The sequence below is a fragment of the Paroedura picta genome, chromosome 5 (assembly GCF_049243985.1).
Source record: "Paroedura picta isolate Pp20150507F chromosome 5, Ppicta_v3.0, whole genome shotgun sequence".
NCBI lineage: Eukaryota > Metazoa > Chordata > Lepidosauria > Squamata > Gekkonidae > Paroedura > Paroedura picta.
The window spans coordinates 43548429-43565626 of record NC_135373.1 but is presented as its reverse complement, the minus strand read 5'-3'; the positions used below and the strand labels follow the sequence as shown (position 1 = coordinate 43565626).

The window sequence follows — 17198 nt, the reverse complement described above, 5'->3', positions numbered from 1 at the left end:
GTGACTGGTGTCGTTTGTGCCCTTAGCCCTCTGCAAAATGCTTCTGCTATTTCAGATTTATTCCCAATGTTAATGGTCGTATCTATTTAAAAATTGTAAGGTATTCAGGTAGCTTCCCAGAAAACATGCTGTAATGCCAGCATCAGTAAAGGCAAGCTAAGTCCCTGCTTGGATCTCACAGAACACGACCTGACCTCTGGTTTGGTATAACTGCTTCTCAGAATTTTGTAGTATCAGGCTGCTTAAAAGTTCTGATGAGTTTGAAAGCAGATTTTGTGTTAACCAGTATGGTTGGAAATCTTTTCTTCCTAGATACCTAGGGCATTTTCACATACCTAGGGCATTTCCAGGTTCAATATATTTTGCAACTGGATTTTATTTTGTGAAATGGCAAAACCCACTTGCAAATGGTCACTGAAGAGGATTGAAACTTCATTATTTAGCATATGTCAAAGCACTTTTCCTTGGGGTGACGCCCTCTAGCGTTTTCTTGGCAGACTCAATATGGGGTGCTTTGCCAGTGCCTTCCCAAGTCAGGAATGACCCGGTGCTTGTGCGGGGGATACCTTTACCTTTAAAGCACTTTCCAGCCAAGGAAATATGGAATTGTCAACAAAATGAAAGCAGATCTGGGTACAGATTATTCTCTCAAAATAAGGCAATACCACCTAGGTTGACTTTATTGACTTACCTTCTGCAATAACTTCCATTTATCTCAAGCACTGTTAAGGTGTTTCCAGAGGAACTGTATTTCTTATTTAGAGTTGTAGACAATTTTTGGTGCATTAGGGAATAGTTTCTGTATTTCAGCAAAAGAACAAAGAATGGGCGATATGGATCAAAGTTAGCTGGCCATTAGTCAATGTATTGAGTTGTTCACTATCACACCAGCAGTAAAGCTTGCCTGCCTCAAAGATGCTCACAAGATTAGATCTTAACATCATGGCCTGAACATTTTGCTTTTTTCTCACTCTTTTTGTCTTCAGGGTTTGTGTGTGTGTGTGTGTTGTTGTTTTTTTGTAATATCCAACATGATGTCGAGTTCTTGAAACTTTGCCCAGTGGGATTTTGTGTTTGAGGTCAATTTGGTCCCGATAAAAGATACTATGTGGATTTCAATCTTGCTTTAGCATTAAGGAGCATCTCTGAAAGACCAAAATTTATTTTACTATGAAAACAGACTACTCTCCAAAGATACCCTCTTCTCCCAGACGTATGTTCATGGCCACGGCAAAATAAAAATCTAGTGACATCTTTAAAGATTAACATCTATTAAAAAGGAACCAGGATTCTACAGGCCAGTCAGCTGAACATCTGTCCTAGGAAAATTAGTAGAAACTCAAATCAAAGATAGAATCAAAGATAAGGTACATATTCATTATTATTATTATTAATTCAATTTATTACCGGCCACTCTCTGATGGTTCATGGTGAGTTACATACATATACATAAACCTCCCATAAAAAACCCAGTTAAAAACCAGCCGTAAAATCACAATTGTAATCCAGTTAGAGAAAGAAGATATGGCAGAAGATAGCTTGATGTGGGGAAATTTGTCTGGCTTATGCAAAGGGAAGTCCTGCCTCACCAACCTTTTGTGGTTCTTTGAGAAAGTGAACAAGCTGTAGACAATGGTTACCCCAATATAAATATTATATACCTCACATAGACATTAATAGCTAGACTTTCAAAGGGCTTTTGACAAGGTGTTGGTAGAGTTTGAATATGCAGAGAAAGTGCAGTATCTGGCTGCTTAAAGAATAAAATAGTTGTTTCTCTTCATGAATAAAACCTATATATAGAAAAAAAAAAGAGAGAGAGACCTAACTAACTGTTCTAGCTGTTGTCTGCAGTCATTCTTTTTGTTCAGCTGCTGTTCTGGAGGGAAAAAAGGAAGGAAGGGTGCTCAAAAAGCAGGAAGTCTCCAGTTGAGTCAGTATATTGGAGGAGGAAATTTGAAAATAATCAGGAAGATGCTATCCTATCTGAAATATACATCTCCAATGCCCCCGGCTCCTTTCTATAATGCTCAGGTATGTACACTGAAGATCTTGCATGGTCCAATACAAGATATCTCACCAAATACTCCTAAGAAAATTTAGCAGTCATGGAATAAGAGGATGCCTTGTTTTATGGCTTGATGATGATGTTATCCGTTCAGTCGTTTCCCTATAAGAAAGTTTTCGCCATACGTCTCTGTCAATGACTGCTTCAGCATCCCTATGAGGCCAGTCTAAATTTTCGTGCCTAGGTAAACGTTGGTCATTCAGGGGTGCCACCCTGATGCTAAAACACGACCGAAATCCTTTTAAAAAAACGTTTTTTGGGTGCTGCGGGCGACCGCAACTACTGCTTTGCAATCATGATGCCTGCTGCTGCTGCTGCTGCTGCTGCTGCTGCTGCTGCTACGAGCCCCCGCCATGAGCGCCAGGCAACCGAAGGCCGAGGCAGAAGGACAGAGCCTCCCGCTCGCTCCGCAGTCAGCCGCGATGGCGGCACCGGGCCACAGGGCGTCGCTCTCTTCCCTCCCTGCTTCCTCCCTCAGCGAAGGGCAGCCAAGATGGCGGGGAGCAGCTTGGCGGCGGCGGCGGGGCTGTCGGGTTCTCTCCTCAGCCGGAGCCGATTCCGGGGCTGCCTTCTCGGGGCTCTGCTGGGCGACTGCCTGGGCGGCGGCTTCGAGGCCTTGGAGTCTGTCAGCCTGGCGGAGCTGCTGCGCTTCGTGCGCTCCTTGCAGCCGCAAGAGAAAGACGAGGAGGAGGGCGTTGCGGGCGACAGGAGTGAGTCTCTTTTTACCTCAGGCGGAGGACGGAGGGCTGCCCCCCCCACTTATGGCATGGCGGGAGGGGCAAGGACGACACCCCCCCGTACACACACACCCACACCCACATGCTCCTCCGCAGCAGACCGGTTAGATTTGGATCCGGTCGCCCCTCAGAGACCAGCAAGATTTGCAGGACATAAGCTTAGACCGTCAAAGCCCCCTTCTTCGGACAGTTGTGGAGTCAGAAGGGGGCTGAACTTTGATTCGGAGCCTCCCCCCTTAATCTGGTTTCCAGATCTGGGTCGAGTAAAGTGTTTTTCAGGAGGTGGGGACAAGACAGCGACATTTCTCCATGGGTAGAAGAACTGGCCTCCCAAAGCAGGGTTAGTCAACCTGTGGTCCTCCAGATGTCCATGGACTACAATTTCCAGGAGCCCCTGCCAGTGTTTGCTGGCAGAGGCTCATGGGAATTGTAGTCCATGGACATCTGGAGGACCACAGGTTGACTACCTGTTTGCTGGCAGGGGCTCATGGGAATTGTAGTCCATGGACATCTGGAGGACCACAGGTTGACTACCCCTGTCCCAAAGGATGCACTTAGGGAGGGGGAGGGAGAAAGTAGACAGTGATGCTTATTTTATTTTTTAGATCTATATTTTATTGATTAAATACTGCTCATAGGTATATACGACACCTATTTAGAAGAAAAAACAAAATATTAATAAAGCTTACATTTAACAATACATATCCTGGGCTTTTAAATCATCTAGATAGAAGTTGCAGACCAGATACCAGATATATGCAGTATATGCTTATTTATTTTAGTACATTTTTCTTCCCTTTCTGAGTAATTGCTTCTCTCCCAACCGAGGCTGCCTGGCAGGCTCTTTTCAATGGGTTGAAACTTTTCTTGACTGGAAAGAGAAGCACCTCTTCTACTGTGTCTTCTGTATCTGCTCATTTCTTTCTAGAAAGGAATTCTGGGAAAGGGATGACATTTCCGGCTCTTCAAAGAAGTCTCTTCCTCAGCTATGGGACTTAAAATCTCGAATTCTGCATCTCTGTCCGATTTATGAGTCTGACCTTGCCTCCTTCTGACAAAAGATTTTTTCTAGGGCAGTGGTTCTCAACCTGGGGGTCGGGACCCCTTTGGGGGGTTGAATGAGCCTTTCACAGGCGTCGGGTCAGGGCAAGCAGCTTGGCGGGGGTGGGGGCCTTGCGGGGTAGGTAGAGATCGAGCATTTGTCTGTCTGGAGCAGCGGAAAAGAGCGAGATCGGCATGGTGGAACAAGAGGCAGAAGTGAACTGAGAAACCCCGGGAAAAAACAATTTATATACCATCCTGAACAATGGATCTTCACGTCATTGGTCAGTTTTGGTTTAATTTCTGTGAAAGAACACTTGCATAGTTTTATGGTTGGGGGTCACCACAACATGAGGAACTGTATTAAAGGATCACGGCATTAGGAAGGTTGAGAACCACTGTTCTAGTGTGATTGGATTGTTATGTACTCCTGATTTAGCAGAGCCATATCTCTCCTTAGAGGAGGCATGCTTGGAGCAAGAACTTAATGTGCAGTCCTATACCTACTTAATCCAGTCTAACCTCATTGGTTTAAGTGGGCTTAGAGTGCAATATCTCTGTGTAGGCTTTCACTGTTTGTAATATATACAATATGCTCTTCTGAGAGTATATTAATTTTTTCTTACTCTAAATGGTAGCCTTTTAAAGTGGAAAACTAAAGCATACCTTTATTTTCAATTGAGAAAAATATTTCCCCTATGGATGACATAATTTTGAAAGTGAAATTTACATTTTATTATAGCATCATCAACATGGTGCTTCCCTCCCCCATGCTAGTAAAGTGTGGCATTTCCCACTCTCCATTTGTAGAGATTTTTTTTTTACTAAGGAACTGAATGAATCTCCGACTTTCTGAAAGATACGTCTTTGTTCTTGCTGCCCCATCTTTCATACTTCAGGAAGGCAATTCTTTCTCTTGAGTTCTTGTGGGATGTATATCTATGCCCTCATCTGTAATTTTTATATTTACCGCATATGGAAACATATGTTCCACCATTATACTTTAGTAAGCCATGGTGCTGCATTTCAGGATTGTGCAAATGGATACTACTATGGTCTGGCTTGTGTTATTCTGCAATGTGTTTCTGCATTGCCGTCTCCATCAGAGTTGTAGGTGGCAAGTTAAATACATTTCTGTTTTCTGAAGCATGTTTACGTTGTCTCCATCCTTTTGATACATCACTCTGTGCATTGAGAAGATTCAAATAATTTGGTCTTCCATTTTACTTTAGACACAGCAACCTCTAAAGAACACAGAGAATACATTGTGTCTTTTCCTTCTGAACAGACACCTCCCACTCAAAAGTGTACATGAACATTACTGCCTCCCCCTCAAATCTCAGCAGGAAAGACTCTGGTGCAGCACTTGAATTTGCCCATCACATGTTTATACATTATTTCTTTTACATTTCAGAAACCCTTTTCTACAGTGATGACACAGCCATGACCCACTGTGTAGTGCGGTCGCTGCTGGCCAAGCAGAACTTTGATGAAGTGGATATGGCAAAGCGGTAAGGAGGAAGACATAACTATAAACAAGACTACAGACGTTGCCAGTGATACAGGCATCTTGCTTTGCTTGCTAGAGAAAGAGATGTGTTTCTTTAAGCAGTCCTCCTCTCAGACTTTAAGCCGTTTCTGCCTGCCACCATCACCACCACCTTCCCTTTCTCGGCACACTGCTCAGATCATCATCTTTTGCCTCTAGCGAGATGAGTCCAGCCACATTTTTGTATATATTTTCTAGATGCATCCAAGGAATAATATTGGGAGCATCCCTAAGGTGTGTGTATCCTTGAGGAGAATAAGCTGCCATCTTCTAAGTGATAATAGAATTTATCAACAGTAGCTTGATTTATTAATCTGAACATACATACATACATACATACATACATACATACATACATACATACATACATACATACATACATACATACATACATACATACATACATACATACATACATACATACATACATACATACATACATAAAAATTGCAAGGTAGGCTGCCATGTATATTTCTTATACAATTCCTCCAGGTATATTTATCCACTGTTAATGATTTTGAATCTAAATATGGTCAGCCTTTTATGACATTAGTGGCTGTATATTCAAATCCCACAGTAATCCTGTTCAAATGTAACAGTGAATATCCTGTTTATATGTGCATATATATTTTACACTGTACACTTCCAACACCAATTTATTGCTAATCGCTGGCCCTAAAGATGTTCATCTGGCCTTGACCCAATGGAATGAGTTGCTAGTCAAAATCCAGGCCCTAATGAAGCTGTCAAAGTTCTTCAGGGCCTGTAAAAAGGCACTCTTCCACCGGGCTTACAGTTGAGGCTATGGCTGTCTAGAACTTATATGGACCATTCTTCTCCTTGGTGCTTCCCCCCTCCCATTTTAGACCATCCCCAGTCCAGTTAGCCTGGTGGAGGTCATTTAAGAGGGTGTTGGGAGGGGTACTGGTTTTAACTTTTATTATTGTTGTAATCTGCCTTGAGCCTGCTTGTAGGGAAGGGAAGGACAGTATAGAAATTGAATAAATAAATATGTTGATAAGAAATGGTCAGTGTGCCTTTTGAAATTAAATGGGGACCAGTGCTTGGATAAATGTAGCATTTAAATCACACAGTTGTACGTGCATTGAACGTAACATGAGAATTGCTCAGCACATGTGTAAAGAAAAATCAAGCATATTCAGGTTTCATGTGCATTCCCTGTAACTTGAGGGTTACAGTCAGTCCATTGTCAAGGCACTGAGTCTTAATACAGTCTCTCTTTGACAGGTTTGCTGAGGAATACAAGAAGGATCCTGACAGGACCTATGGAAGGGGTGTGATTACTGTGTTCAAGAAACTCCTCAGCCCCAAATGCAAAGATGTTTTTGAGCCAGCAAGACAGCAGTTTAATGGGAAAGGCTCCTATGGTAATGGCGGTGCCATGAGAGTAGCAGGCATCTCATTGGCTTACTCTGATGTTCAAGATGTGAAGAAGGTATCATTTATCTTTTGCTTTTTCCTAAGTGCTCAAAGCCCTATACACACACTGGCTTGATTAAGACAATGCTAGGCCATGATTTGGCCCTTCGAGAATGAAGCTGGAAGGACTCTGAGGTTTAACTAAATGATCTTTCATCCCCCCCCCCCAAATTTGTTCCTCTCATGCATAACAAATGAATTAGAATGTATTGGTTTTTGGTAAACTATAGTTACATTCTAACTTGCAACTTGTAGTTGATTTAATTTAATTTTTCATTTATATTCTGCCCTTCCCTTAACAACTCAGGACAGATTACATCAGAATTTAAAATACAAGTGATCAAACATAAGATATAACTACAAATCAAAGTTATAAAATTAAAATGTAAACTCAAGATTTACTTACAGGCTGCTTCCTCCTCACACGGTTATAATTGACTGCTCAGAAATTAATTCAAAAGAAAATCCGTCTAGACATCAGGAAGAAGTTCCCGACAGTTAGAGCAGTTTCTCAGTGGAATAGACTTCCTCGGGAGGTGGTGGGTTCTCCATCTTTGGAAATTTTTAAACAGAGGCTAGATAGGCTGATTCTGTGAAGGATCAAGGAGGTGACAGGTTACAGTAGATGAGCAAAAGTGATGTGAGTGTCCTGCATGTATCCTGGCAGGGGCTCATGGGAATTGTAGTCCATGGACATCTGGAGGACCACAGGTTGACTACCCCTGGACTAAAGCATAAACACATATAGGCAAATTGGCATCAGGATCTTGCAGAATTTTTCATCAATTATACAATGCCAGTTCAATATTGCACCAAATCTAAGCCAGTACCTATTGTACGCTACAAACACAACATGAATTGCTGACTGCTGTAGTTTAAGAACAAAGGATATGTATAAAAGGTTAGCTTGCCCTATGTGGTGTGGAAGGCAGACCTTGGGGACTTCAGCTAAAAGCACAGATAACATCTTCACTTGGTCAAACATTCTTCTCAGTTCTTTACTTGGCCTTCACTAACATGGCTACACTATGGCTCATTCAACTTTTCTCCCCTTCACAGTGCAAGTCAGGATTGCAAACCATAAAATGGTCTCCGTTTTCTGCCCTGGATTGCCATGCAAGTGCAAGCTCCTGCTATTCCAAAAGTAATGCCAAAATCTGGCTTACTGTGAGTCAGGGAAATGCCAATTAGTTGCAAGGAGAAAACATTGTGTGACCAAAGTTTGTTCACATAGTTACCAAACTGTGATTTCCTGTTATAGCTGAACCAAACCATCTGTGCTATAGCAAGTTACTCTTATTTCCCCCTGTATTTTCTCCACCTGCAGACATTAATTGTGTGTTCCTTGAGGACTGCAGGGGAGGAGGGCTGTTTAACCCAGAGGAGCCTATATCTGTGGAGTCATTTTTGTTGTTTGATTTTAATTGTCATTTTGGTGGAGCTGTCAAAAGGCTGATTAAGTTCACTGTTTAGATATGCTGTGAAGTCCAAGAAAGATTTAGACTCATTCATTAATTCATCAATTCATAAATTCATCAATCAATTAATTAATTCATCCATCCATCCATTCATTCATTCAATTTATGTACTGCTCTTCCTTGCAGCTCAGGGCAATTCACATAGAATGTAGAATGTGGAAATAAGTACAGTACAACAACTTCAAATAACATAATAGTAGAGTAGTTTCAGTAGCCGGTAACTAAGTTCCAACAACACTGCCATACAATAGTTTCAATATTAATGGTTGTCAATGTCAGTGGTCCCCAACCTTTTTATCACTGGGGACCACTCAACGCCGGGGACCACTCACCGGGGACCACTCAACGCCTTTTACTGGGGCCCGGTGCGGGGGGTAGTTTACTCCTCTACTCTCAACCACTGCCCTAACGCTCTCTGTTCGCTATGGTAATGTCTAAACATCCCTTCAAAATAAGATACAGGCACGCCACAACAATGAACATAAGGAACATTTTATTTTCATGGAAATTTTAACTCATGACAATGACAAATCAATGGGAACCCTGAGCTTGTTTCTCTGCAACGAGATAGTCCCATCTGGGAGTGATGGGAGACAATGACACCCAAAGTGTGTTGTAAAGGGCCGGGGGGGATGAAATAAAGGGCCGGGGGGGGGGGGAGAAGGCGTCCTTCGGGGCCCACCTCCAATTAGTTGAAGGACCACATGTGGTCTGCGGCCCACAGGTTGGGGATCGCTAGTCAACGTTGTCAATTATGGTCTCCTAGGTTGGTCGGTTCGGGGATCAGTTTGGGGTGTGTGTGTTTTGGGAGGCCCAGCAGATGATGTTGGTTTGGCTGGCCTCAACCAAATGCTTGGCAGAAGAGCTCCATTTTACAGGCCCTGTGGAACTTTGGTAGCTCAGGCAGGGCCCTGATCTCTTCAGGGATCTCATCCCACCAGGTGGGGGCCAGGACAGAAAAGCTCTAGCCCTGGTTGAGGTAAGTTCTTTATTAATTGAAGAGAGTTCTATCCAGCCTTTCTACTAGGGCTGTTTCTAGAGGAAGGTTTACTCACAATGGGTTTGTGCTTGGAAGCACATGCTATATTCTGGTCCAAGCTTTGGCTGAAGCTAGCGTAGCCAAATGAATCTTTATATCCTTGATTACTACCTCCTGTCTAGCTTTCATTTTAGTCAGTCAGTCTAGATGCAATTTGGTGGTCTAAGATGACAGTGAGTGAACGCTAGAAATGAAAATCTATCTGGATTTATCTTTTATATATATACCTTTATTATAAACCTGACAAGCAATTAGCAAATGTTAAACAGTGAGATCCACTTGTTAGGATTTTATTAAGCTTCAATTACCCCCAAGCTGTTGATTAATGCCATAACTAAGATGTGATAGCAAGCCCTTCCTTGCTCACAAGGGAAAGTCTGACCTGCCCTAGCGCTTTGCATGATCACTCTGTGAACTCGTCACGACTTCCTAAAAAGTGGCATCCGTTGTCAGAAAGTTAAGGCGGACACACAAACCTGCTTGTTTGTTTTTCACTTCTTCAGGCTTAGCTTTTCAAACACTGTCTTCTGCAGTTTGCTAAACTGAGTGCGGAGCTGACCCACTCCAACTCCCTGGGCTATAACGGAGCCATACTGCAGGCCTTGGCAGTTCACTACGCTCTCCAGGGGGAGCTGAATCGAGACAGATTCCTGGAGCAGCTGATAGGCCACATGGAAGAGGTCGAAATGGACGATAAGTCTGTGGCCGATGCACGAATGTAAGTAACGTCTGCCAGGCGGAACACTCTTGCTGTTCCTCAGTCAACTTCCTTTGGGAAGTTGTCATCCTGATATGCGACCAACGAACCGCTCAAGCGATGGATTTGCATTTTTTCTGGTGTTAGAAGGACTGGGCCCTTAACATTAAGGATTTTAGCCTGGAGTGTTGTGCCTGCTGCTAGCAGTATTCAGAAAGTTCTTTGTCATGACTGCACTTGGTAGAAGAATGTGCTGAGACTTCTGCGGCTGTCTAACTCGTGCTTTTCCCAGTGTGTTGAGTCTGTTCATAACTACTGTTCTGCTATGGGCATTTCATCTTTATTTTATGTTACAGCTTGACATGTTAGCTCACTTTCCCACTACCTGCTGCTTGTAGAGGAGGCTGGAGTTGGGTAGGAGGATTTGAAACAACTATGTGGGTATTTTTGTTAGAGAGGGATTGGCCATTAAACCTGAGAGGGTGACCATCTGTGGTTTAAGGGGGAAAAGTAATTCTGTGCCGAAATGTGGCTCCAGGATTATTGAACTGGCTTTAATTTGGCCAAGGGAAAAGAAAATATGCTGAGCAAATAGATCTGGGCTGTTTCCACACCAGGGTGATTTTCCACGGGAGTCTGGTTGCTGAGGCAATTCTTTGTGAAATCTCATCTCAGTGCAGATTCTAGACAGCCCTGGGCAATCTGTTTCCTTTCCACTGCTAGCGCAGTTTCACACTTGATGGGCATTGAAGTCCCTCCCCATTGCATTCTCATAGGGACCTCAGGATTCGCCAACCACCCTATTTTAATCTTGTTTTTCTTTTTCTTTCAAATTGAGGAAAAAGAATAATACTACATAGAAATAATGTGATACCTTTTGAAAAATCTTTTCGCATATGTGCAGACACACTAATGATTCCCCTCCCTAAAAGGCAGGCTGAGCTGTGCGTGATACTCTTTAAAAAAATACATAAGCACAATGAAGGATAATGCAAAGCAAGGGAGGAAAAAGTCCTCCACCAATCCCTTCCCTTCTATCTAACAGGCGGGGGATTCTCTGATAGGGACTGCCTCCTTGCCTCTTCAAGGAGTGAGCATGTAACTGACTAGCTTTTTGATATTTTTTTCCCCTTCAGATACAACAAGTTGCTGGTGCTGAAAATTTCTTGCCCAGCTTTAAAATACAGTTTAAAATACAGATTTTTGTTGTGTGTAGAAGGCTGTTAGTAGTCTGTGCACAAAGAGAGGATGATGTCATGAGGAAAAACACGGGTGGCTGAAATGTGTGAAACCTTTGGTGTGGAAGCATCTCTGGAACTTGAGTAGAACCTGTCCACTGACTGACTCGCAAATGCATTTTTATGGGATCAGTGCTATAATTCTCTTTAAGTATCCTCCATTTAGTTTTAAGAACAGATTGTAATGCTCAAGATAATTTATTTCTAAAGGGAGGTAGAGCTGTGCTATAGCTGTAGATTTGGTATCCGAAAAGTTATTGTTACAAGTTTTATCAAATGGCATATTGCTTTTGCTGTTCTCTCTGTACAAATGTGATAGCATCCCCATCAGAGCCAGAAGAAATCATTATATATTTTAAGGGTTTCTGATCTGGAATAATAGACTCCCTGTTTTAAAGTAAGCATTATCAAGTTGATTAAGTCTGAAGTGATAAATGTTTGATTATAGCTGAATCCCAGAAATCCATTTGCATTTTTCTTATTAAAACTGGCTTGCCTGTTCATCTGATCTGATTGAAATAAAACCTTTGCAACTATCTACATACATATTTTTCCTCAAGGATTATGGCTTAGTCTAGTATTTATCCAGAGTGGCTAAGAATGTTCTGTGTATCATAGAATCATAGAGTTGGACGGTACCTCATGGGTCATCTAGTCCAACCCCTGCACCATGCAGGACACTCACATCCACTGTAACCTGCCACCTCCTTGAGCTTGAAAAACACGAGTAATTTAGGGAAATCAGTCCAATAAATGGGGCACGTGACACTGCTAAACATACTTCTCCGGTACTCTTGAGCAGGGTTCCCCAACCTTTTGGCATATGGGGGCCACATTAACGTGCCCAGTACCTAAAGAGGACCACATCTTCAACCAAAATGTAACAAAGACCAAAGTAAACATTTAAAGGTAAATGAAGAAATGTTAACTTTAATGCAATCCATTTTGGAACAATATTTTACTGTGGGATCCTTTTATTTCGCTATACATGCTTACCTAGTCAGAGTGATTTTTGTGGCTGTTTCCTGTTAGCCAAGGCATCGATGTCCAAGTCGAGGTTTGTGACGGACACTCTTAAAATGTCATGTAAATGTTCATCCATAAACCTTGACCTACACTTTGATTTCACAATTTTCATCGTGGAAAAGGTTTGTTCACAGATGTATATGGCGCCAAAGACTGTGAACATGCCTGCAGGAAATTTGTTTAGGTTTATAAATATATCGGGTAGTCCAAAATAGAAATCTAACACTATTTTCTTTGAAAAGTACACAGAGAGAGTGAATGAGGGCAGCGTTCCATCTGGAAAAGAGGATATGCCATTAAGTTGGCTTCAAATTATATGTAGCCAAGCCTCAATCATGAGAAGTAAAATGGTAGCCTGAGGGAGAGGAACGTGGCTGGTGGAAGATGTGAAGAAGGGGAATGCCATAAGCTTCCCTGCTAAGAGGGTACTCAAGAGGCCACTCACCGGCTTCTGAAATCACAGATGTATAAGAAGATTCCTAGCTGGAGTGAGGAAGGGAGGAGAGGTGGAAGCAAGCAAGGCCAGCTGTTGTTGTGGAAAGTAGAATGCTTTTGCTTACAGCAGCAACCTCACCAGTAACTTTGGAAGCCACTTGCTTTGATGGGTGGAGCTTCTAGAAATGTTCAGGATGCTAAACACTTTATATCCTTTTTCTTTTTGCAAAAATACCAAACCTGACATCTCCTGAACCCATTCACACAGCGACTTTACCTTCCTTATGTACATACATAGCTTCAACATGGTAATTCATGGAGAGAGGGAATTAAAAAGCTGAGTGGTATGGGTGCCTGAGCTTTGCTGGTTAGCAAAACACCTAGAATGGCCAAAATGCTATTATGGTGATTAAGAACAAGAGGGGGCTGACAGAAGGAACCATGGAGACCAAAACAAACAGTGTTGCTATTGTCTTTTTTGCAAGAAAGGGACAGGATGAACAGCAGTAGATGGTGCCTCTTGAGGCAGGAAGAACAGTATGGGTCTGAGGGAAAATGCCCTGAGGGTGATAGCAGCAGACAAGCAGGTTGGAAGGCCACACAGAAGGTTGTGGGCCACATGCAGCCCGCGGACCTCAGGATGGGGACCCCTGTTCTTAAAGGGAGGGGAGAGAAGGGAGGGCCTGCACATACCTAGATGTAGCACAAGAGGGCAGCATGTTGAAGTATTTGTTTCACCCTAATTCTCTTCTCCAGGCTTGGCTATGAAGAATTACCATTTTCAAAACGGCTAAAGAAAATCAAAGAGTTTCTGGAGCAGAGCACCGTGCCAAATTCAGATGTGGTGGTTGAATTAGGTAGGCATGTCTTCAGTGCTGTAAGTGGTCTCAGTTTTGTTTTCAGAAAACTCTTTATTCTGCAGCCCATACAATAATTGTGTATGGCTTATAATCAAGAACGCTGGTGTGGGAGTAAAATATATTCTGTCTGTTACTCTCTCAGCCTTGATGGTGGATGTAGGTGGTCATCCTGTGAAACCAGTGTTTAACACACATGCACAAAAAGCATCTTTTCACACAATCCCTAGCTAGACAATGAAACTCTGCTGTGATGGCTGTAACATAATTGTTTTCCTGAAGCATGTTAGATGACTTCCTCTTCCTGTTACATGACTAGAGTTGGAGTTGTTTGCCTTGGCAGTATGTTTCCTGTAAGAGCAACAGCAGCACTAACATCAAAGCAATGTCCTACTGTAGCATCACAGCAGTCTTCCCCCTTCCTTCCCAGCTGAGCTTGGTGTACAAGTCTTTGTGATCCCCCGGTTTATGGCTTGCCCTCGCCTTACCTTTTGCACCAGAAGCACTCCCCGTCCACAGCAGCAACTATGGGCAAAGTAGAGAGGCTAAATCCAGCACTAGCCAAGTCCCTTGCTTGCCTCCCTTGCTTAGCCAGACCTGTAGAGCCTGCTGTTTCTGACCACTCTTGTAGTTGCATAATCACATTCAAGACTATAGGAGGTATAGCCGATAGAAAAGATGGTATGTAACACTATCTATGTAGCTCAGTTAGTGTTTTATGATTAGGTCATTGAACCATGAACCATCTGTGACATGTCAGGATTGCAGTGGAGAATTGAGGCTCACAGAAAACAAAAGTATTGACACCAGGCTCTCCCAGATATATGAGACACATACCTGCTCGGGAGTTTTTTAATCCATCCCCCTTCCTCATGTACACGCAACCCCCTTCCCTCCCCACTTCCCCCTCCCCTCTCTCCTTCCCTCTTCCTTCCCCAACCTATTCCCCGGTCCTTCCCCCCCCCCCCAAAAACATACACACACAAACAAAGAGTCCTCTCCCCTTCCTCCTTGCATCTTGTCCAAGGAGGGCCCCAGCCTCCTCCAGTGCGTGGGCCTGTGCTGGCATCACAGTCTGTGTGCAAGCCTCTGGAGGCCTGGAGGGCAGTGCCCACCTCTGGGAGCTGCACAGTCTCTACCCCAGCCCCCAGAGGCCTCCCCACCACCCAGCCTGCTTCCTCCCCCCTCACTTTCACAGCAGCACTGGCTTGCGACACCTCGCAATGTCCCCTGGCTGGATGAGACGGTGCTGCAGTGGCCTGGCCTCCTCCTGCAATGGCCCATGCTGCCCCAGCTGGCTGCCTGCTGCAGCACCCCGCAGCTGCCCCAGCCTCTTCTGGTGCGCTCCCTGGGGCAGGACTACAGACTTCACATCCATACCCATTTCCATCCCAGGGACCGTGTCAGAAGACGTGTCCCACATCAGTAAGTGTGTGGCTCGGAGCTGCTGACTTTTTTGGTGGGGGTAGCCATTAACCCAGCCCTTAAATCTCTAATGGATTGGGTGTCAAGAATTATCTGAATTTTTCCTCTGGGCCACCATAATCTATGTTTTGATAAGGGGTAATGATTTCCTCTGTCGGTATGATGTCATGCCATAATGTAGGTGAGGAAGGCCTTTAAATCCATGGACTTCAATCAGCATGATTAAAGCTCCTTGCATTAACTTGGAACTTAATGGGAGCTTTGCAGTAGATGTTGAAGTGCATGTGAAGTGCTTGGCTAAAGGAGTTCTTTTTTCCTTAGGCAATGGCATTGCAGCTCTGCATTCAGTCCCTACTGCCATCTATTCCTTCCTGCGCTGCCTGGACTCTCATCCAGATATCCCCAAGGACTACAATTGCCTGCAGCGGACCATTATCTACTGCATCTCATTGGGTGGGGACACGGATACCATTGCAACCATGGCTGGAGCTATTGCTGGAGCTTATTGCGGGGAAGAACAGGTGCCCCAAAGCTGGAAGTATAGCTGTGAGTCTTTTGAGGAGACAGAGAAAATGGCTGACAATTTGTATGAACTCTACTGTCAGCGGCAGAGGGAATCCGGTACCAAATAATGTGCTGTTGTGCCCCGTGATCTTTGTTCTCTTTCAGTCCTTCAGCAGATGTGATGGTCATCTGAAATAAAGGGGATCCTTCCATCAAGGGAAATATTCCTGGAACCACTGAGTGGCTTATGATTATTCTGTATATCCAAAAGCCTGCAAGCTCCATTTGCTTTCTGCTGCGTACATTTTTTTAAAAAGTGCTCCTGATTTCAAGTTGTCTTACTTTTAAACGTCACTGTCAAATTGAGGAACCTTTTAGTTCTCTGTGCAGGCTCCTTTGAGGGTGCCTGGACCAAGGTGAGCTTCACAGTGGTTTGGCAAGCAGTGGTTTGACTTTGGGTTGTGCTTGGGGGAGAATGAGAAGCTGCGTTTGTAAGAACTAAAGTAAGGGCAGGGCCTGTATACTTAGTCCTGCAGCTCACATTATGGTGGGAATTCATCACATGAGTCTTCTGGATCCCCAGTGTAAGTTCCCTTTTACCTCTGATTGTTACTTCCTCTTGTGGCTGAGTCATTAGGAGTCTTGGGAGACTGATTTTTCTGCAAGTCTTTCGTATCAAGAGAAATTAGTATTTTTTAATAAACCTTATACATCGAAGATATCAAGGGGACGCTGTTTTATTTTGTTTTCAGAGAACAACGTAACCAAGTTTGAGTTGGTACATATTGAAGGTGGCAATGAGAGGACAGTATATAAATTTTAATAATGATAACAATAAAGTCTGCAGTTCTCCAGTTCATGAAGAGTAGCTCCCCACAAGCTAGGGCTTTCCCTGTACTTTTTCATACTAGTGGTACCCCAACCCTTGATAGTGGAGGCGCCTCCACATGTATTGGGTGACCACTGATTGGATCAATTCTTCAATGGGAGAGTGTGGCAGGGAGACAGCTATTCATATTCTCCTGGCTTATGGCCTTCCTACATGATTCATTTCATGGTGTAACTCAGGGGTAGTCAACCTGTGGTCCTCCAGATGTCCATGGACTACAATTCCCATGAGCCCTTGCCAGCATTTGCTGGCAGGGGCTCATGGGAATTGTAGTCCATGGACATCTGGAGGACCACAGGTTGACTAATCCTGGTGTAACTGATGGCTGAAGAAAGTACATAGGCTTAATTTCCTTACAGGGGGTGACTGAAATACAATATTTCTTTTTTTGTAAAATAAGATTTATTGATGTTGGGTCAATACAATCAAGTACTGTAGTTTCAGTTCAGAAGTGAAGGCCAGTTTTTGATCACAAACAAGAGTGCATTTTAAACCAAATTTACCATGAAACAGTGCATGTAACATAAGTATTTACAAAACTAAAAACAAAAATAACAACCTCTCTATATACTAGGTTAGAAATGAAGCTATTAGAGGCAAAGGTTTTTTTTAAAGGATGGGTATATAAAAATGCATATTGTAATGCATAGTTGAAAGAAGTCTTCAAACCTGGTCTTTCTACTGACTGAAACCAAATTTCCCCCTGTTTTTGCACAACCCAACATTTCTCTGACAGGTTTATTTTTACGTCAATAAAAATAAGCTAATCCATGAC

The 17198-nt window shown here is 43.3% G+C and overlaps 1 protein-coding gene across 2 annotated transcripts; it reads left to right on the top strand.

Annotated features, from left to right (window-relative positions):
- The first annotated feature begins 2527 nt into the window (after nt 1-2527).
- Nucleotides 2528-17197, top strand: ADPRS (ADP-ribosylserine hydrolase). Of its 2 annotated transcripts, none has more exons than XM_077337549.1 (7): nt 2528-2778; nt 5261-5357; nt 6644-6851; nt 9886-10070; nt 13505-13605; nt 15352-16604; nt 16722-17197. In XM_077337549.1, the coding sequence occupies exons 1-6, from the start codon at nt 2562-2564 to the stop codon at nt 15660-15662; spliced, it is 1119 nt and encodes a 372-aa protein (XP_077193664.1). In that variant the 5' UTR covers nt 2528-2561; the 3' UTR covers nt 15663-16604; nt 16722-17197. The 2 variants fall into 2 exon arrangements, with proteins under 2 accessions (XP_077193664.1, XP_077193665.1); XM_077337550.1 differs by having other exon boundaries at nt 16714-17197.
- The last annotated feature ends 1 nt before the right edge of the window (nt 17198 follows it).